General features: G+C 46.4%; 7 protein-coding genes across 7 annotated transcripts; 5 read left to right on the top strand and 2 right to left on the bottom strand.

The window, feature by feature from the left end:
* Positions 1-3: 3 nt before the first annotated feature.
* EURHEDRAFT_203771 (uncharacterized protein) lies at positions 4-477 on the top strand. The gene has a single exon (XM_040777946.1). It carries the CDS (start codon positions 144-146, stop codon positions 387-389), a length of 246 nt encoding a protein of 81 aa, XP_040635778.1. The 5' UTR covers positions 4-143; the 3' UTR covers positions 390-477.
* Positions 478-565: 88 nt separating this feature from the next.
* Positions 566-2,435, bottom strand: yap1 (putative bZIP transcription factor AP-1/Yap1; the record flags this gene model as incomplete). Its single annotated transcript, XM_040780384.1, has 2 exons — positions 566-1,891; positions 1,947-2,435. 2 exons carry the CDS (start codon positions 2,433-2,435, stop codon positions 566-568), a joined length of 1,815 nt encoding a protein of 604 aa, XP_040635779.1.
* A 2,202-nt stretch (positions 2,436-4,637) lies between these two features.
* EURHEDRAFT_405476 (uncharacterized protein) lies at positions 4,638-5,064 on the top strand (the record flags this gene model as incomplete). Its single annotated transcript, XM_040780385.1, has 2 exons — positions 4,638-4,833; positions 4,889-5,064. The coding sequence occupies 2 exons, from the start codon at positions 4,638-4,640 to the stop codon at positions 5,062-5,064; spliced, it is 372 nt and encodes a 123-aa protein (XP_040635780.1).
* A 644-nt stretch (positions 5,065-5,708) lies between these two features.
* EURHEDRAFT_517915 (uncharacterized protein) lies at positions 5,709-6,793 on the bottom strand (the record flags this gene model as incomplete). Its single annotated transcript, XM_040786611.1, has 5 exons — positions 5,709-5,970; positions 6,022-6,046; positions 6,069-6,500; positions 6,600-6,658; positions 6,774-6,793. 5 exons carry the CDS (start codon positions 6,791-6,793, stop codon positions 5,709-5,711), a joined length of 798 nt encoding a protein of 265 aa, XP_040635781.1.
* Positions 6,794-7,502: 709 nt separating this feature from the next.
* Positions 7,503-9,608, top strand: EURHEDRAFT_427722 (uncharacterized protein; the record flags this gene model as incomplete). The annotated part of the gene is made up of 1 exon (XM_040783388.1): positions 7,503-9,608. A coding segment is annotated over one exon (2,106 nt), but the record flags the coding sequence as incomplete, so codon positions are not given.
* Positions 9,609-10,430: 822 nt separating this feature from the next.
* On the top strand, positions 10,431-11,468 carry EURHEDRAFT_525771 (uncharacterized protein; the record flags this gene model as incomplete). Its single annotated transcript, XM_040786959.1, has 1 exon — positions 10,431-11,468. The coding sequence occupies one exon, from the start codon at positions 10,431-10,433 to the stop codon at positions 11,466-11,468; it is 1,038 nt and encodes a 345-aa protein (XP_040635783.1).
* Positions 11,469-14,277: 2,809 nt separating this feature from the next.
* Positions 14,278-15,286, top strand: EURHEDRAFT_405479 (uncharacterized protein; the record flags this gene model as incomplete). Its single annotated transcript, XM_040780386.1, has 3 exons — positions 14,278-14,328; positions 14,390-15,137; positions 15,198-15,286. The coding sequence occupies 3 exons, from the start codon at positions 14,278-14,280 to the stop codon at positions 15,284-15,286; spliced, it is 888 nt and encodes a 295-aa protein (XP_040635784.1).
* Between the last annotated feature and the right edge of the window lie 5,277 nt (positions 15,287-20,563).

Consider the following 20,563-nt stretch of genomic DNA (forward strand, 5'->3'; position numbering starts at 1 on the left):
CGGCTCCACTGATGACGTATACTCCACAGTATGTGAAGGATGCCCCCTATTAATTCTGACTGCATACGTATGCCATTAATATATTGACTATCAGAAGCCCACTCAGGACTTTCTCCAGATCCAACGGCAGGGTCAGTGTTTGCATGGCATTCCTCGGTTCCTTGGTGCTGTGCGCATCGCAATCAAAGACCCTTAGTGGAGATTGGCAAACAATACTCCGCCGTAGGCTATTACCCTTTGCGGTTACCCCGTCTACTCGTCTACTTGTGTTCTATGGGTCAGGGTTGATTCAGGGTAGACACTCAGAAATGCGCAATAGCACAATAGTACATTGTAGACAATCTCGTTCTGATATACAACCTTCCCAACAAAACACTATACAACGCTGAACCCAACCAACCATGCATACAGGAGAAATTCCCGATATTCGCCGTATAGAAATCACTAGACAAACAAGACCTATACTGAGAGAAGATTAAGACCTCGAACATATCAATCGTAACACAACATGAAATCGCGACAAATCACAAAAAGGGTGTATCATAATCATTATACAGAACGCTGTTTATTTGGCGCGTCCCATGATATCGGTCACATCCTTTTCATTGACCACGACGCCGCCTTCTGAGCACCGTGCCTTGGTGCGCAGTTCCGAGCAGAGATTGTCGACGTCGATTTCGCCATTTCGGAATTTCTCCATCGATTGCAGACGGTCCCTGTTGAGAGTTAGCTTTGAAATCACATGTCTCCGACAAGGCGGAATGGCATACCAAATCTTGTTACACGACATCATCTGTGACTGATCCTCACCAGGGACCACTTCGTCCTCATCCAGTTTGTCAAGCCCCGCAACGGGATTCTTCTTGTGCGCCGACGGATCCAGGAGCTCGTTGAAGTTGTGAGACGGGCTACCCAGATCCGGCAGCGGGAAGGCATCGTCGAAGAAGGTACCGAAATCCTGCGACAGGACGGCATCTTGTGGCTCGCGCCAGTCGCCAAAAAGCACAGGGTCAAACTGTCCCCCATTCTGCTGGGCCATGAGATCGAGACCAGCATCTTCCGACTGGCCTGGTTGCTCCTGAGGCGTATTCGTAGCACTGACGGATGGAATTCTCACAGCGGGAATAGGATTGTTGATATTCCCACATGCAAGGCCGAGTTGTGCACAGAAAGAGCTCTCGCCATCGATGCCACACGAGTGCACATGGTTAGAGTCAGGCTTTTCCGCGGCGGGGGAGGGTTCCGGTGAGGTTCCCTTGGAGGAGACACCCTGGCTGTGATGCGAATCCGACGAGGAGCATGGGGAGTCCGAATTGGAGGTGTCGTGCGTAGTCGATTTCTTGACGTGGTGAGTCGAGCTAGGCTTGGCTGCGGCTTGATCATGGACACTGCCCTTGGGGGTTCCACTGTCTGATCTCGGAGTGTGTTGAGAAGCCGGTGACTGATGGCCACCGTTGGTTCTCGACATATTCAAAGCCTCACGATTTAGGATGCCAGGTACCGAGGGAACACTGCGTCCTGACATCGATTGGGCGTCGTTCGGTTTGGACTGGCCGTTGTTAAAGATGTGCGAACCGGGCAAATCTCCAAATTTGGGGAAGTCGAAGAGGAACTCGCTGTTGTTCAGTCCCTGCATATTCTTTGAATAGGCCCCCGGAATGGCACTCATTGCTGAGATTCCATTGCCTCTGGTAAGCCATGAAAGACGCTTGCGATACTCTTTGAGTTCGACCTGCATACGTTCCACCTGCGCACGCAAGAGACCATTCTCTTGGGTCGTATTATCAGATGATTTTTGCAATTCTTCCACCTTGATCTCCAAGTCCTTGAGATGCTTTTCTTTGCGTTCACGGAATGCCCGCTGTGCGGCTCGATTTTGGGCTTTGCGCTTCTACAGGACACCGGGTTAGTAAAACATAACCGTGGAAAAGCGACATGGATCTTACCGAAGTCGGTTCCGAAGTCAATGGCTTCCGGCCTGGCTTCTTGGCCTGTGAGTCACTCTCCCTTCGCTTTTTGCCTCCCGATTCCTCGTTCTCGTTTTCGGACTTTCCGTCCATGTCCTTCCTCTTATCACCAGGCTCATAATCATCTGAGGGTGGAACGCTCCCGGGTATATCTCCAATCAAACTCTCAGACCCTTGAAAGTCAAAATCCACATCGGGATTGAAGTCGAGGAACGGACTGTCGTCATCGCCATATCCCAGTCCGCCGGACTGATTTCCAAGCGGGTTATTGCCTGCAGATGGAGAGACGTTGACGCTACCCACAGGTGTGTGCTTCGGTGTGCCATTTGACTCTGTCTTTGCCTGCGGGCTCTTATTTTGCTGTTTCTGCGACGACGGATTGTTCGAAGAGAGGGCGGCAAGGAGGAGATCTTGTTGATCAGGGGAGAGGTAGAGACCTTGTTGGTAAAGAGAATTGTAGTCTGTCATGGCGAAATTATTGGTGTATGGGGTATCTTTGTTGGTTTGAATCGTTAATTACAGAAGAGTGACCGGGCCTCCTGCCCGTTTGTCGTACCGATGGAGGGTGTCGCAGCTGGCGCGACGACGGAAGAAAGGCGTGCTGTGTGGTCGCCTCTCAACTCACAATAACCGAACAATCCAACCTCTTCAATGTCAACGAGATGCAGTCTGATGGTAAGGTAGCGTGCAAGCCCTCAACGTTTCGGATAGAACCTCGACGTATGGCCCGAGAATTCACAAAGGAATAAACCGGGGAAAAGAGGACACGAAGGATCAGTCAGGCGATGATGTCACGAATAGTAAGATTGATATGAGCACAGAAATTCAGTATAAGAGACGGCGAAATGCCCCTAAGAAATTCTTGTCAGGAGCGCGACAGTACAATTGAGGGGCTTCTAGGCGGCTGGATGCGGTGAGAAAGCGAAATTAAACAGGCGCCCAATGATCGGAGGGGTTCCAGAACGAATTGGGACCTTTGTCAAGCGAGGGGAACAGGTAATCAGGTAATCCGGAGAACGGAGACAAGCAGAAATGAAGCAAGCAGGATGTGATGATGACTGGAAGGAGTTGTCGCAGGTGTGGATAACCTAGAAGAAAGTGTACAGCGGAGGGGACCGGACTGCGAAGCGGTGGCCAAAGGCGGCATTGACTTCTACGCACTCTTATTGGTCAATTTTGCGGGTGGTAGCCAATCATCGGGCTAATCGGAGGGTGCCGCCCTAAACGGGGCAAAAAACGGCAGTGCTTATAAATCGGCTTGCGGATCATTCTGCGCAGTTCTATGAAATTTATATACATATAAGGAGGTGTTTCAAGGGAGCTATATGCTCTGGAACTACAAATTACTCTGCACAGATCCTTGACTCTGCATAGTGGACGAACATGCTATAACTGTACGGAGTACTATGAGAGCAGCGGTGATTCATGATTCGGTTTGAGATCATCCGTCCTTAAATCCGCTAACTCCAGATGATGTATGTCTCCGACTTTCGGGGCGATATATACCCGGCTACCCTCGGGTCTCCAGTGGAAGAGTACTCTGTATCTGTATATTGTACTCTGGATGAGTTAATTCTGCTGAACGAGGGGATCATTTCTAGTATTCTACCCTAGGGTTATACAGAATATCTGTACTATAGATACGATAAAGTACTGTTATCGCTCTCGGTCGAGTCTTCGGGGGTCGTTCGGTTCGGCGATTAATCGTTGTTGCAGATCTCGATCTCCATGAAGTAACTGCAATCACCGAGTATTGTAGATAAAGCTCTCTCTAAGCATAGGAGGACAGTAAAGATAGTGGGCAAGGTACGGGGTTTCGCAGGATAGTAGTAAGGCGTTGGAACGATCCATGTATGCAGCATAGTACATACGTACTTGATTTTCTAGCCAGGTCGAAGGCTTGCCCTTTCCGTTTAGGTGCTCACCCCTCTCCACTTTTTGCTCACTGTGTAGACCTGAGCATGTCCTGAGCAGCCTGAGCTGATCACTGAGTAGAGCAGGTTACAGATGAGCCGCCCTCGTTCAAAAGTGATGAGAGTCGAGGTGGATTAATATTTGTTCCGATTACCGAGGCCGACAGATCTTTCGTATACGGACACACACACTCGTTTAGATAGCCAAGCACTCATTCCACCATCTATGGTGTCGATAGATATGAATGTCGCCCTCTGTAATTTAAATTTCCTCTTCCTGTATAGCCTCGTGCAGTCCGGATAATCGACTCCCCGACTTCCCCGGCTCGGAGTTTAACCGTCTCATTGGTTTATCCGTTTCAAAAAGGTTCGGGCGCCCCCGTGTCGGAATATAGAGGTTCCTTACCGAACAATACCAACTTATGCCTGATTGATGCCTCGCTGATATCATATGGCGCAAGCAGCGTATTTACTCTGCTATTACTGCTTTTGAAACCGCACAACTGCTTAGTATACTCTATAAGGTAGTTACGGTCTTATATAGGATCCTAGATAGCACACTTTTGCAAGAATCAGAGACCTCGACCATATACGCTTGATACGTACTTTCAACCCTGACTAAGCTGCATCTCCGACAAGAAGTAAATTATAAATGGGCTAATCTGCCTCGCAAGAGTTGGAAATGTACATACTACAGTTCTTATTCAAATCTGCTTATCCACCAACAGCCCCAGGGAGATACGAAATACAGTTTACAATGGACCGAGAAAGGGAATTTGACGACACAAATGGTCAAACAATATCCATTTCTAAAGCTGCAAAATTCAATGCTCATACATTGAGAAAGCTACAAACTGCCGTCAGTCATGATCCAGAGATTGATTTGACCACGCAAATGCTTATTTATTACACCGGCCGCCTGATCAGAATGCAAACTAGCAAAGAGGTCCTTGGTAAGTAAAATGAAAGAAATATTGATTCCATAAATTGACAATCATCTCTTGGTAGATATGTCCAACAATGGATTTCAAAGGTCTACGAAACCGAAGGAAAAAGAAATACGGGAATCTCTCAACCCATCAGATACCGTCCATATATTATTTCCCCTGTCTCGAGAGGTGCTGAGACTTGTGGAAGACATCTCCAAGACCGCAGAACCTTTACCAAATGGCCTTTCTCAATAGCCAAGGCCTTCCGTGATACACGGCCTGGATCTGATTGGGCATAGTGACCGTAGAACGACCGTGCCGCAGTGCATTTTAGCGCTAAAGGATATCGCCTTATATCCATTCATGCTGTCCTTGTAATGTTGCAAGTGTGTCAGGTTTATCCTTGTCTGGATTGGTCGAGATCCTACTATATTTAAAGGAGAGTCGGCATTAGTGTCTCCACCTTTTGGGTGGTCCCGGACGATCACCAATTACGCCGTGTTCCTGGCGCAGTGGTTCAGCAAATCAAGAGACTGTTTTAAGCGCTGTGCCTGTGAGGCCAACTGTGCCGCAATCACTGTGTAGAGCTTGGATAAAATGTCTTCACGACAATCAGCGCAAGGCGAATGACTATTGAGGTCAGTGCATAGATCCTACGGAATATGTGTACAGAAACACCAAACCAGACTGCCACTAGTCTTTGATGAAAATGATCACTATAGGCAACCGCTGTGAAAAGGCCTCGTCAAGACCCTTCACCTGACTCTTGCGAGGATCAGACCTAACCTGGACCCTCACTGCGGGTGAGGGCGAGATCTAGCTGTGAAGGGGAATTCAGCGCCCGACTTATTAAGCTATGTTTATTTCATACACATAGAGAGATGTAGAGCGATCATTTTTTATAGAATAGCACTAAAAAAGGAAAGAGTAGCAATGAGTATCGCCACTAACGCAAGAGTATAACTTCCGGCTGTCAGTCCTGTGTCTATACTCTTTCCAACAGCAGCCGCAAGAACAGTGACAACAAGACTAATGAGCACAGCGAAACAGATCATGATGAGTAACCTTTTCATGTGCCACCCATCAATGAGCAACAGAGCGGGGATGCTCTCCCCATATCCACCGTCAGCTGCATCCAGGAAACGCGTTGTCTTCAAGTTGCTAGAGACAATTAGCACACGCGTTGTTGGCCCCATATACAATGGCAATTACCTGTATGAAGTAACCAGACCAGACTCTGAGGAACGTTTGAAAATCACTCCTTCCTCTTGAGTTCCAATAGAATTCCAGCATTGCGTCTCTGCACTCGAGCCTGTGCTTCCGTAGTCTGAGCTTATGGTAATGCTCTAGAGAGCAGTAAAAATAAGGAAATTCCTCATAACCATCCATTTCAACGTTTAAGCATCCTAAACGCATTTGACAAGGCTGGAGTGTACCTTCCTCATCGTAGCCAGCACCACAATGTACTTTCACAGAATATTGCTTTAGCCACGCTCTTATCTCTTCTATTTCTGAGGAAGAGTCGTCGGGTAAAACCATAACCTCAACTTCTTGTATGTTTTTTTGCATCCAAAAAATGCATCTGAGGCTGATTTCAGTATTGGAATTTTTTACAGAGTTGAGTCGACAAACCTTGACAATTTTCACTTTTACTGGAGAGCGGAGTGAGACACTCTTCCACCATCCAAGTGCTCATCGCAGGTTATGGGCTTCAAACCTTTCAGTCTCTGGCAGAATAGGTACACCTTGAGCCAGGTACTTCGTTCCTCGATTATAGCATAGCCAGGTACATTCATCATACCCATTCTCTCTGGCCTCTTCGCACAATGACTTTACCTTCGAAGGTTTGCTTTTAGTATCCAGCCGGTGAGAAATGAAGGGATGATCGGTAATAGGCCCAGTTTTCACAGGTTGAAGACCTGGAGTTGGTTAAAGGTCTGAAGATCCCACGCTTCTAAAATGACTTACTGTGTGTAATAGTCATTTTAGTATTTCTACTTCCAGAAATAGACGAGATATGACGGTCAGAAGCCAGATCAAAAAGCTATTCATTTTTAGTTGTGAGAATTTTCTGAACAGTCCCTTCCTCGGCCTTCACTTAATATTTACATGCGCTGGAAGCACTGCCATAAACTGATGACGTCAGTAAATGGGAGCCTTGCTAACATGTCTGAAGCAAACTGGCCTATGAATACCTAAATTTCGGAAACCGAGATATTTCCTAGGAACATTAGTAGTCAACCGGTCTCCGGAGGCGCAGCCCGCCAGTTGTAACAATGTGCTTGGTTTAGTGCCTCATCAGCTGGCGGCAAGAAGAGCATTCCCATTTGCTACTAGGGATAAGGAGTTGGGCCAATCCATTCTAATTAGCTGATTAGCGCCTGAAACATCAATAATATGTCGACAATTGTAAGAAATACTTGGTGTCTAAAGCATAAAGCGTCCGCGCTAGTGGGATTAGTAATCAAACATAAACAGGTGCTCGGATGCCACATCGCGACTCTTGTCATGCGTTGTGTTATGCATGATGTCCTAACAGCGGGTCATCCACTAGCTCTTTGAAGACAGATTTACCGCTAGCTATGCAGGACGATATTGCTGAATTACGACGTCAACTGGAGGAAGAGAGACGGGCAAGGGAAGAAGAGAGACGGGCCAGAGAAGAGGCAGAACGACGCCAGGAAGAGGCAGAACGGCTCCAGGAAGAGGCAGAACGGCGCCAGGAAGAGGCAGAACGGCTCCAGGAAGAGGCAGAACGGCTCCAGGAAGAGGCAGAACAACGACTGCAACCCAACTCTCTATTTCGCCTTCTCGATCGCTGCCACGAATCTCTGTCACAGACGATCCGAGTCGAGACGAACGCGACCCTGACGACCCAAGGCAACGTGACTGACCCGGTCAATCGACTTTTTCCCAAGCGGATTGTTCCATGGCTTGATTTCCCTCAGATCCAGGAGCAAATCTGGAAGAAACTCGAGCGTGCAGTCGGCTTTACCTCACATCCGCTCTTTCCTTCCGATAACCAGCTAGACTATGTCGCAACAAATGTCCAAGACCGACCGATTTACTCAGAAGCGACTTTACGAAATTTCGAGCGAGACACTGTGGATAACTTTGTTGAAAAGATTGTCGAGGCATTACGAGGCGATGAAACTTTGCAACGGGAGTTTGGTATTGAGGGCCGAGTGGCCTTTTATGACCGCACAAACTCAACCTCACTGGATGACAATTTGGAGATGCATCTTGACGACGCACCCCGTCAACCAAACACCAGCCGCGGGAGAGGTAGAAGAAAAGGGAAGGTGAAACAAATGGGTCAAAGTCAGACAAGGGCTCGCTCACGAAGGCGGCGCAATCGCCGTGCTGATCAGTTCTGTGTTCATGTCGTGGCTGATGAGCGCCAGATACCAGTATATGCAGTGGAATTTAAAGCCCCTCACAAGCTTACAGTCGCGGAATTAGTCGCGGGCTTGCACGAGATGGACCTGGCCCGCGATGTTATTGATCAGGAAGGAGACACGTTTGAGTTTCATACCACCCGCCTTGTTGCCGCTGTTGTCACTCAAATATTCTCATACATGCATGACTTGGGGATACAGAACGGGTGTATTCGGACAGGGGAGGCATTTGTCTTTCTACATATTCCAGAGGATCCCACAATAGTTCAATACTACTTGTGTTTCCCAAATCAAGACGTGCAGGCAGGCGATGAGAGCCGTCTCCACCGGACTGCTGTGGGCCAGATGCTTGCGTTCACACTCCAAGCGCTGGCCGCTGAAGCTCCGTCCCAAGAGTGGCACAATACCGCATATGAACAGCTTTCGACCTGGAAAGTCGAATACCTGGACGTCTTGCGCGATATTCCCGAAACAATTCGCAAGGAGCCACCGCCCTCGAATTATCGGCCTTCATACTGGAAACCGAATCCAAAGACACACAATATATGTTCCCACGCTCGCTGTAATTTAGGTGTATTTATCTCGGTAGGTTCGCTAAGTGAAAGTAGTGATAGTGATGAGGATATGCCTTTGCTGTCCACCGCACCAGCCGCGCGCAGTCGATCAAGTCGCGGGAAAGGTAAACATTTATCAACTGGCGGACGCGAACGGGCACAACCCGACCAAAGAACAAAGCAAACTCCTTCTCAAAAGGTGCAGAGACCGTACTGCACCATGGCTTGTATCCGTGGTATGGTCCACGGGGGTCCTCTGGATAAGAAGTGCCCTAACTGGCAACATCACAGCGGTCAGAGGCATCCAATGGGCCCGCAGGAGTTCACGCGCAAACTGCACCGTCAACTTGTCCAAAATCGAAATAAGGGTTTTGAGCCGCTACACATCCGTGGTCGGACGGGGTATCTCATGAAAGCGACTCTATTGTCACATGGGTATACGGTGGTCATCAAGGCTACAACAAAGGAGAATCAGCATGCCCTTAAAACAGAAGTTGACAATTATCGCAAGCTCCGAAGTTTGCAAGGATATCAGATCCCAGTCTGTTTAGGCAACTTTGAGCCAAGCATCGCATACTGGTACCATGGTCGGGTAATGGCACATATGATGATCCTGAGCTGGTCTGGAACTAGGCTTCAGCGGATAATCAAAGACGAAAATCTCGATTTCTTCCACAAAGAACGAGAGAAAGCTCTGAAGTCCCTCCAGAAGTATGGTGTTGAACACAAAGACAAAGAGTGGCGTAATATGCTGTGGGATGAACAGACCCGCAGTTTGGTTGTTGTTGACTTGGAGGACATGGAATGGCTTAAGCGGCCTCGGCCTTTCCAACCAACACCTGGCAATTCATTGGGTCGTCGTATCGTCCTGAGAAGGAAAAATGAACGAAGGCGCGTATCTAGTCGAGCTGCTGTCTGTACATCATGATGGCACTGGAAATGGCCGCCGCTTATCACTGTCCCGGTCTTATTCCCTGTGCGCCTTGTTGACTTCGGATTGTTGTGTCTTCCTGGGGAAAACCACTGTTCGGAGGAAGATGATGGTTTGGCTTTCGGCGCGATCAGCCATTTGTTGAGTCATTCAATTAATACACTAATTAGTTATATTTAATCAAGCGACTGGAGGGGTTTCACCACACGGCGATGAAATAATCTTAGTTTTAGCAAGCACTTTCTATTGTCACGGTGGCAGGTCAAATAGCAATAACCAAAATTAAAATATTTGTAACCATATATGGTGACATACGAGAAATATGGACTGAGTACTCTATGTTTATCTGACTCCAGAATCCACCAATGCCAGAACACAAACAATGCTCCGCCTTTGCTGAGCGTTCTATGTAAATCTCGCAGTCTCCCATAGTGGCTTGTCCTGCTATATCTGGATTGAAACGGCCAAGCAGCACACCGAGTCGTCAAACAAATTGTTGGATTGTCAATGGCAGGCGCTGGTCTCATTGTATCAGACATTGCTTCATGAGCATCATGATTTTTATCTTGCTTCGCAGCAACCTTCTGCGATTCTGGTTTTGAAAAAGTTATCAGAGAAGCACTCCATGCCAGCCCGCATGTGGTGCTATGGTATCCATCCATTTTTGGAATTGTTGCGCCATCGGCTTCCGGATTCCCTAGAGCATATGCTTACGTTTCTAAATTTGGCTTGTTGGTGATGACTTTACTGCTAGAGAGCGTTCCTGCCTTTGAGGATACCTGGGTTGAGTGTCTCGGTGACTTAGCCCGATACCGCATGGCCATTGAATCTTCCGGTCTTCAGGACCGGAAGACCTGGGCCAGCATAACCCGGCATTGGTACCACAAAGCAGCAGATAAGAGGCCGAATTTTGGCCGGATCCAACAGCATCTGGCTGTTCTTGCCTGGCCAGACATGCTTCAAGAGCTCTTTTACTACACAAAAAGTCTGGTTAGCGTCGGCTTGTTTCCTCCTGCTGGAGAAAGAATTACATCATTTTTCCAACGCGTTCCCAATGAACCCAAGCCTGATTATCTACTGATATTTAGTTCTGTGTTTGTGACCGCTCATGGAACTCTGCTCACGCAAGGTTCTCTGTCTGATTTCAGAATGCATGTGGATTTGCATCTGCTCTACCTGAATGAATACATCTGTCAACTTGGGAGTGAGTTCAAGATGCATGGGGTTCCTATCACATCGTGCAATTTCGCTGCCATTTTTCAGTATGGGTCTACCAACGCTGTGCTATCTAACGAATTCAAGGAGGGCTTGGCACAAGACGAGACCAATCTGGATGTGCTAATGAATTGGACGCCTGTTGAGAACTTGGACACAATTGAGGCTGAGTTTTGCGAGTATCAGAACTCCCAATCCCAGAAAAAACTGGTCTCCTACGGTGCTCATGTCACCTTCGAGACTTTGTATACCTTACTGGATCAGATTGGCAACAAAAATGTCTTTCCAGCAGTGCACGCCTATTTGGCCTTTATCTGGTGCATGACCCGTAATGACAACAGCATAAGACATGTCGAACTAGTTGTGCCGTGGAGAAAACTCACTGTGTCCCTCAATGCGATGATCTGGAGCAACATGGATTTTCGCGTCATGGAAAGGGATGAGATCCCTGTCGCAGAGAACAGGATGTGTTTTCCAGAAAATTTCCTTTTCCGTGGGCAGGTCTGGAGTGCCTCTGGAGAGACAAATTTTGTTGTATTTGGCAATAATGCCTTTACGTAAGCTACCCCGTTGGTGTTCAAGCTCAAGAATTTCTGGGTTTTTCCTGATGGAATTCTTCTGTTCATCGGTCAAGTGTTGTGGCGCGGAGGGATCACGAGTCAAGCCAGAGTTGCTCGAGAGTTTAAGAAGTGCGTTTCTAGAGGGAGTCTCAAGAAATATTGATTGTGTATCCACATCGACAATCTGATTCACATAGAACCGGAAAACGTCACCTCGGGTTTGTCCCATGATGTGGTTCCGTTTGTGTTCCGTAGTATTAGCTATCAAAAAAGGAATTAGTTCTGAGCATGTAGGAAGTGGGCTAAAACTTACAATCCAGCCTTGCTGCAGCACCCTTGCGGTACTTGTACAAAGAACTAAGGCCTTTGAGACCTGCTGACCTGCACACACGCTTCTCATCCTCTGCTGCTTGGGAATACGTCAAAGCCCTTGTTGGATGCGTTACCCAGTTTCCTTCATTGTCCCGTGCTGCCGAACGAAATATTGGTGTATTTCGCTTGGTGTCTTTAATATGTATTGGAACGCTTAAGCGATGTTCTGGTACGTCAGTGTAGAGCCAGATATCACTCGGTTGTTTAATATGGTCACTGGTAAAAATATCATTTTGGAAGCCGTATTCTAAAAGATCCTGGACAACGCAAAGTCCAAGGTTGTCATTTCTCTCTGTGTAAGTAAAAATTGGACTTTAGAGCTTGTTAATTTTGATGTTCAAACAGTGTAGCCTGGCTGAGACTTACGCAGAACCCTTGTTTCTTTCCCCCTTATTAAGCCTATGTTTTGACCTGATAAGGAGCACTTTGCAGCTAGGATAGTCAGGAACTTTGACCATAAATATCTCTGTCACCCCATCTCAGAGCATCATTGGATTTGAAGTATCTTGAGCTTTCAAGCAATGTTCCAGGGCGAGCTGATGTGGATGTCATCATCTTTCTCAATGTATTGTGTTGCTGCCTCTGCCTCGGGGTGGGAAAATGCTCTTCAGAGATAGCCATGAGATGATGTACAAGGTATAAAAGGTCGTCAACATTGACAGATGGCTGGAATTTATTGGTTTTGATAAGACCATATTCCTCGGTGAGTTGCTGGCACACAAGCTGCAGAAAGGTTAGCCAATGCTTAGCTATATCTCTCTCATAATGGCGACTCACCGACTTCATATCTTTTTTTAAATGGTAAGGAAACCCTCTTTGCATTTCCTCACAGTAATAGATTCTTCAGTACCGCACTCGAATGAGGAATCCTGACTGACGCTCAGTATCATGGGTTTCGAGATACCAACACAAAAAGCCTTCAATAACGTTTATATTGAGGTTTTCAAGCCAGTAGCGTGTGTCGTTGGGCTCGAGAAGTGCACAGAATCTGGTAAAGTGGTGAGTATCAAATAATACCACTATAAAGTGAAACACACTTTTCAAAATTCATTCGCATGATGTTCAAGCCAATTCTTGTGGATTCTGCAAAATCTCTTCCTATTTTCTTAAGGGGTCCTCGAACAAGCTGGTTCCAGAATTCAGGCGACCTATTGGTCTGATGTTTAGACTTGATATCGCGTTTGCTACAGTTCCGAGGTTTCGTAATGGTCATTTTGATTGAGCCAAAAAAAAAAAAAAAAAAAAAAAAAAAAAAAAAAGAAGAAGAGGAAGAACTATAGAAATTTTGTTTGAAAGGAAAATGGAATATACACTGAAACCAGTCTTTTGGACGTTTAAATAGCTATTTGTCTGGTAATCAAAGCCATGATGGAAGCGCTTCCCAATATGAACCTATAGATAAATTAGGTGTAAATGTTGCTGATGACTGTATTTGCGCTTTATCTATTTAGGAAATTTACCTGGTGGTCGCTTTAAAGCGGCGACGCCAGGATGGAAATGCCACGAAATGTACCTCAAAAGCCACGACGTTTCGTGGCATTTCCAGCGTCACCCAGCGTCACCCTGAGTTACTCCGTACTCTTTGTTCAATTCTCATGTCCCAGTGTTGGAATCACAGCTTAGTCAGGGTCGGAAGTACGTATCGAGAGCATAAGGTTGAGGTCTCTGATTCTCGCAAAAGGGTGCTACCTAGAATCCTATATAAGACCATTGACTACCTTATAGGGTATACTAAACGATTGTGCGGTTTCAAAAGCAGTAACTAATGGCAGAGTAAATAAGCTGCTTGCGCCATATGATATTAGTGAGGCATTAATCAGGCATTAGCTGGTATTGTTCGGTAAGGAACCTCTATGTTCCGACACAGAGGCAAATATCACGTGACAACACCATCCTTTTGAAAGGGAGCGGGTAGCTCAGAATCGGGGAATCGGGGAGTCGATAGTCCGGACTGTACAAGGCTATATGACGAAGAGAGTGATATTGAAATCTATAGACACCTTGACAATAGAATGAGTGCTTAACCATCTAAAACGCATGGCTATGGCGTCCCTATTTAAGTACAAGGATTCTTCCGTTTTTGGAAACCAGGCCGCTTTCGGTACTGGGGCCGACTATTAATCCAATGTTACTTTCATCACTTTTCAGTGTGCCAGAGTAGTTGATTGGACCGATGGTCTATCGGCTTGGCTAACTATATGACTACCGGGCAGAAAGCGAGGGCAGTAAGGCACGTGACCCGATGGGTACTAACGCATCCCGAAACGGTATCGGGCCGCACGTCACCTCTTGAATTCTATCGGCAGACCCATCAACATTAACGCGTCCTCCACATTATTCCGTGTCCTGCATGTGCATATAGTGTCTCTTGTCATTCTGCACAGTATTTACGACGTATCTATTGCCATATAGCCCTTCTCTTCACAACACTGATCACCATGGCCGACGTGGCGTCCCTTCAGACAGAAGTTAAAGAATTCAAGCTGCAGGTATGTTGAACAAGATCCCCTAATATTTGAGTGAAGGCATCGCTAATCACTGATTTCACAGCTTGAAACGATCCAATCGAGCTTGCAGGTAGACCCAGACAACTCGGAACTTCAGAGTCTCAAAGCTGAGCTAGAAGAACTCATAAACCTCACCGAAACCTCCATCGCCGAACTCAAACCATCCGCACCTCCAGCGCCAGCAGCAAAGCCTTCCCCGCCGCCTCCAACAAAAGAAAAGTGGTCGAAAGAGGATCACCCAGCATACCAGGCTGGCTACCGTAAACCCACAATCGAACAAGCAGAAGAACCACCAGCGCCGGCGTCGTTTTCAGTCAACGAGAATGTTTTGGCTCGCTGGGTGTCGGGTGACAATTCTTTTTACCCTGCGCGCATTACCTCTATTACAGGCTCTACTAGCAACCCCGTTTACATTGTTTCCTTCAAGACCTACGCCACAGTGGAATCCTTAAGCGCCAAAGACCTTAAACCCATCTCCAACAATGACTCGCGAAAGCGCAAGGCTGATGCAAGCTCAGGAAACTTCTCCTCACAGTCGCCTGTGTTACAACCAGCAAACTCGAGCGTGATCTCCGCCGCGGCAGACATCAACCCCGCGCTGGCCAACCAGGCTCGCAAAGAACCGAGTAAGGTCGGCGATGGGCCTGCTCGTCCCGCCAAGGTGCCCCGAAAGGTCAAGGCGACTCGTGAGCTAGAGGAGGGGAAAAACAAATGGAAGGACTTTGCCAACAAGAGCAAGATTGGGAAGAAGGACAGTATGTTCCGAACCGGTGAAAGCGTAAATGCGCGAGGTATGTTGCATATATCCCAGACTTCTATCAATGTGGTCCAAGATCCTGACGTTTCTACAGTGGGTTTTACTGGGTCCGGCCAGTCAATGCGCAAGGAGCCCGGCAGATCGCGGCATGTCTACAGACAGCTTGAGGACGAGGGATATTGATTGAAGGGCTGGCCCTTTGGATACCAAAATTCTAAGTTGCATTTGTTATGATTTTATTATCCGGACCGGTTTTTCTTTTTCTTGTTACATGACTTGTCAATGTCCTTCTGGTCTCCTTGCTAACTGGGATTTTGGAAGTGCAGACAGAAAGGTTTCTTCCCTCTTCAGGTCCAAAGCAGGAGGTATTTCGTACATAGAACATGTGGTAACATCTTATTCTAATGCGACTGATTTCTGAGTACTCAGTGGTTGTTCTAACCATCGTTTGTTGTCTCCTAGTCATCTGATTTGGCCTCATTACGTTGGAGCTTCAAGAACAGGCCGCATGCCTTGGAGATTGAATGCGGACCACACATCTGGACAAAGATCGTAAATGTAAGAAGTTAACCGCGTCAAGCATGATACTGGGAAGGGTCACAGTACTTATAGAAGCGAACACGAGACAGATACTCTCGTCAAAGATTTGACTTTCCCGATGACAAGCGGCGCTGGTTAGTATGAAAACCATTGTCAGATGTGTAGATGACATTTATCGTCGAGACGGAAGACTAGTTCGTCTTCCCCTGCAAAGAACGCAAACGATAGAATTCCTCAGTTACTCAGCGCCTGCCATGCAACGTGATATCGCACCTACACCATCCCATTCTTACAAATTCCAACTCTCCAGGCTCCCAAACATACCAACAGACTGTGCACCCTAGGTGGCCATTTGAATCTGCCCTCTACCGCTGTGACCGATGGCCGTAATTGTTTGATCCTTTCCATGGCCGCTATTAGTGCCTTAACACGGTCCCTGAACATCGTGAATTGCAATCGTATATTGCTACACGTATAATCACACATGACCACTATATCTCCTTTTGACACTGAACCGAATCGCCTTCCCTTTTGGTCTCATCATTTGGATCAAGAGTGACAGTTTTATGAGCATGGATAGCAAACAATGTGTATCTTGACCAATCAACATGTTGTATTCGTGTATTATTTGTATCTCGACTGGGGGATAAGCAGTCTTCACAAGAACCCAATGACTGCCGTAAAAAGGCCATCTTTTCGAATTTATACCAAGTTTCTTTAATGACATTACCAGAACGTCCAAATGTCAGAAGGGAATGATTCAGCCATACATGCCCACTGTGCCTTGATATGGTCGACACCACTCAGCCAACTTGCTACTGTGTGCTACTGCTGGATGCAGAATATGCCGAAATCGTCAACGAGATGCCCTAGTGGTATCCCAAAGTCACTTTCTCTTTGGAACACATCTCAGTGGGGAATTTCATCTACCGTCAGTCAAATAACCCCTATGACAGAAGTGCTTGGCTTCTACATACAAGATGCTTGGACCTTGCCAGAGGAATTGCTATGCCCAAACTGTATTCTGTGATACGCTTGGTCGAACATACGCTTTTTCTTTCTTTTTTCTTTCTCCCCCCCCTCTTTTTTTGGGAAGCATGCAAACCTGCAAATTAATATGGCGCTTTTTATTCAGTCCAAGGATTTCCGACCTCAGTCAAAATTGATGGATTTGGTATAATAAACATTGCATTTGTGAAAAATAACGGTAGACAGAGCCATACTTCCATGAAATACCACATCCCTCAAACAGCGACTGAATCGATGCCGCATTCAGAGTGAATGCATTATATCAGTCATCGGACATCGGTATCCATGGCTGAAATTGCGTAGTTTGAAATAAACAAGAAATGGGAGAATCTGATTGACCATGCACCTGGCCAATTCGATTGTCGCATGGTCGTAGTAGACAACGTGGTGGGGGGTTGGTGGTGGAAGTCTTCCAGTATGATTTATGGGGCTGTTGTCTCTGAGCGTGAGAATATGGTGAATGCCATGGTTTTCAATTAAGATCTTTCAGGAAGATACAGTGTATGATGCTGGCAGCAAGTGAGGATGGTAAGTAGCATTACTTTAGGACCAGATTCAAATATATACATTCGCCATATCACGACGAATGAAAATAGAACAGCGTCCACGCATCCGAACAACACATGCAACCGTTTGGTTTGCTGGAAATGTTGACGAGCTCCTCTTGAGCTCCTTTCTTTTGTTTATTCCGTGTATTAACGGTAGAACAATGACAGCGTTTCTTTTTGCCGATGGTGGCTGGTTTGGGGGTGCTTGGGTTGAGGATATATTCTAGATTCGCTTTCTGAGACCGATCAGTGATTGAATCCCCGGGAAATGAAAGTTTTGTTGACTTACCTCGTTCAGCGTAGGTGTAGCCATTGTGTATCTGGCGTCTAGGGGAAGAACGATATATAAGGATTGTACTAAAGTGGTTATAGACATGTATGGTATGGCTATTGGATATATTCATTCTTTGATCCTGAATGGCCCCTAACAAGCTTATTATAGAATGAGACTCACTAGCTGTACAATAAATATATACAGCTTATTGCATTCATTTGCTGTCAAGTAATTTCCTATCAACCGGAGGTTCTGAATTCCTCTCTGAAACCGAACCATAAAGCATACATACAAGAGCAGGTGCATATTATGTACGTGATTATCAAGCACAGAAAAGGAATGATGTTTACATATCTCGAGAACATTAGTCGATTACCAGATAAAGTTATCATCTGGTTGCACGACAAAGCCCTCTTTAGAATAGTCCCGGCCAATCAGTTGAAACGAACCGATCTCTAAATCTTCAACTAAGCGCAGGACTGGAACCAGGGACTGTAGCCAGATAGACCTAACGAGTTACTTTTTTAAATCCGACCATCCTTTCCGAGCTTCGGTTCCTTGATTGAGAATCGTGTATTGTTAACGCGAGGATACATTCGGTGTCCGAGAATATGCCGGGAATGCGATCCCGGACAGCTGAATAGACTTGTACTAGGTCAAGCATAAAGATCGACGATCGCATATAAAGTGGTACTGTATCAGACTACCGGTAGACGGGAATACCAGAGTGAAAACCCTTCCAAATTGAGTAATACAGTACGGGTTGCTGTACCTGTTCACTAAGCCTCGCTGCACTTTTTTTGTTTGGATCAACAGTTCAATTTCCTATAGCGTGGTTTCACGATCAAGTCTTGAGTAAACATGCAGCCCAGCTATTGACAGAGCCGCGCTAGCCATGGCAAACAAAAGAATAATGGCAATACTGCCCTAAAAATTTCGTAGTACAGGAAATGGTATAAACATCACACAATGTGTCTGTCATAGCTGAAGAATGTATAGTCTGAGGCTAGCAAGCAATTTAGACTAGAGATCTCATGATAGCGAATGTGGCGATGAAGACTCATCCGATTTTAAGAATTCTGCAAATGAATTTGGCTATAAAATTCATTAACTGACAGTGCTGGCAGATAGTAAGCAATTATTAGCATTTTACGATAACTAGTTGAGAGTATAGAACTGATCAATCCGTTACATGGAACAGATATCTAATCTCTATTTGCAACATATTCGACTACAAAAATGCACGCAAAAGACATCTCAAATTCCCGCTCCATCACCTAATGACTTCTTAAGATTTTCAAGCCCTTCCTTAGATTTATCATGTGCTTTTTTCATATTATGCCACCAAGTGTCATCATCCTTTTTAAACTCCAGTGCCTTCAGTAGTTCCCCCGTCACTCTATTCATATGCTCCCATGACTCTATATCGCCTGACTGTGCCTTTTCAAATAGGGCCTTGAGCCCGTCCAGAATGCCTTGAAGAGCCTGTTTTGTAAGTTGCCGGGCGATGGTATCAATTTGCTGACTTACCTGAGGCTCCGTGACGTCGGCGGATGTGATGGGCATGGTATGGAATGTGTGTGTGTGTGTGTGTGTGTGTGTGTGTGTTTAGCAGCTCGGAAGAGTGGACTGGAGTTAGAAAAAAAGATTGAGAGTTAGGTTTGACGAGGAATTGATTTGGTGTCAAGCGACGGTAACCAGCCTCTTATAGCTTCCTCCTGGCCGGGGTTTGTCCCTGATGCCATTTTATGGATGCCACGGCCAGCCACCATATTTCAAACCAAACTGGGAAGACAATCTATCAATGGTGGTGTTGCGAGGAAAGCTGCATTTTGTATTACGTGGCGTATGACTGCAGCAAACAAATGGGACTAAGGGAACCAATGGAACCATATCTCCGTACTCGTTAGGGCTATCAGACTCGAAAAGTCCCAGGACGCTAGATAAACCCAAGGAAGTTCAGGCCCATTGATTGCAGCAACTATGTCTAATCCGTTATGCAAGAAGATGGCTTAGTCTGTATGCGCTATTTTCTCCTTTATTCATGCGGGCGATTAGAAGACCCACTATACCAGGTGCTGGTGAAAGCAAACATTTTCCCAAAACAGCAAGGTGATTGGTCCCCCCGTGAGCTCCCGACAAGTGACCAACATTAACGGAACAATCGTTTGTCGCGCAGAGAGACCTTTGGACACGCCGGAATAATGTTCAGTTTCGTGTAAACTGTGTACATCTTTGTTGAGTTGATACCTCTCGAGATAATGACTGCTCGCAGGACGGCGATACCTTAGTTGGCCTGGGAACAGAGCAGAAAAGAATCTATTATGGAGCTGCTCCTTAATACCCAGAAGAACGCCTCTTTGAAGCTTTACTTCGATACTTTGTATGTTTGCTATGACTCATTGGAAATTGATAGTGCCTTGCTATTACGAAGCTTCCATAACGGATTTACTGGCTGTGCATAGCATAGTTTCAGGTAAAATAAGTCTCCAATTTAAATATCTCACTCCTTTACTAACACACACAGAGCAGGACAGTGGCAAACACCTTCGACATTCAACTTGCTACCCCATCCCTACCTCAGTAGGCAATCGCCCAGAGCTCCACAATATGCTTAGCAGCCTCCTCAATAGCATCCTGATCCTTCTTAAGGCTCGACGGCTCTCCCCCAACGTCTTAACCTCCTCAAAATAGACTTAAATAATCTCACACTTCAGCTCCCCACCTGTCGACGCCGCAAAACCAAAGAAAGCCTGATTATATCCCTTCTTCGCATCAACCATCTCAAGCACCTTCTTCTTCACAGTCTGAAGGTCCTCTGTAAAAGATATCTGTCCGCCGCCAACGTACCGGTCCCTTCCATGGAGGATGGTGAAGACTTTGTAGTCGTCTGAGCGCGGGATTATGTAGGTCAGTTCCATCTCGCCTGTTTTGTCGTGTTTTCTAATCAGTTCGTTGAGGCAGCGCTGGCAGTACAAATATAGGTCAGCGAGGTTGCCGGATGGGGCGCTTTGGTAGAGCGTGTCCATTTCTATCATGTTGACTGGTTCTTTGAGTGCTGAAGCTGAC

The sequence above is a fragment of the Aspergillus ruber genome, assembly GCF_000600275.1.
Source record: "Aspergillus ruber CBS 135680 unplaced genomic scaffold scaffold00029, whole genome shotgun sequence".
Taxonomy (NCBI): domain Eukaryota; kingdom Fungi; phylum Ascomycota; class Eurotiomycetes; order Eurotiales; family Aspergillaceae; genus Aspergillus; species Aspergillus ruber.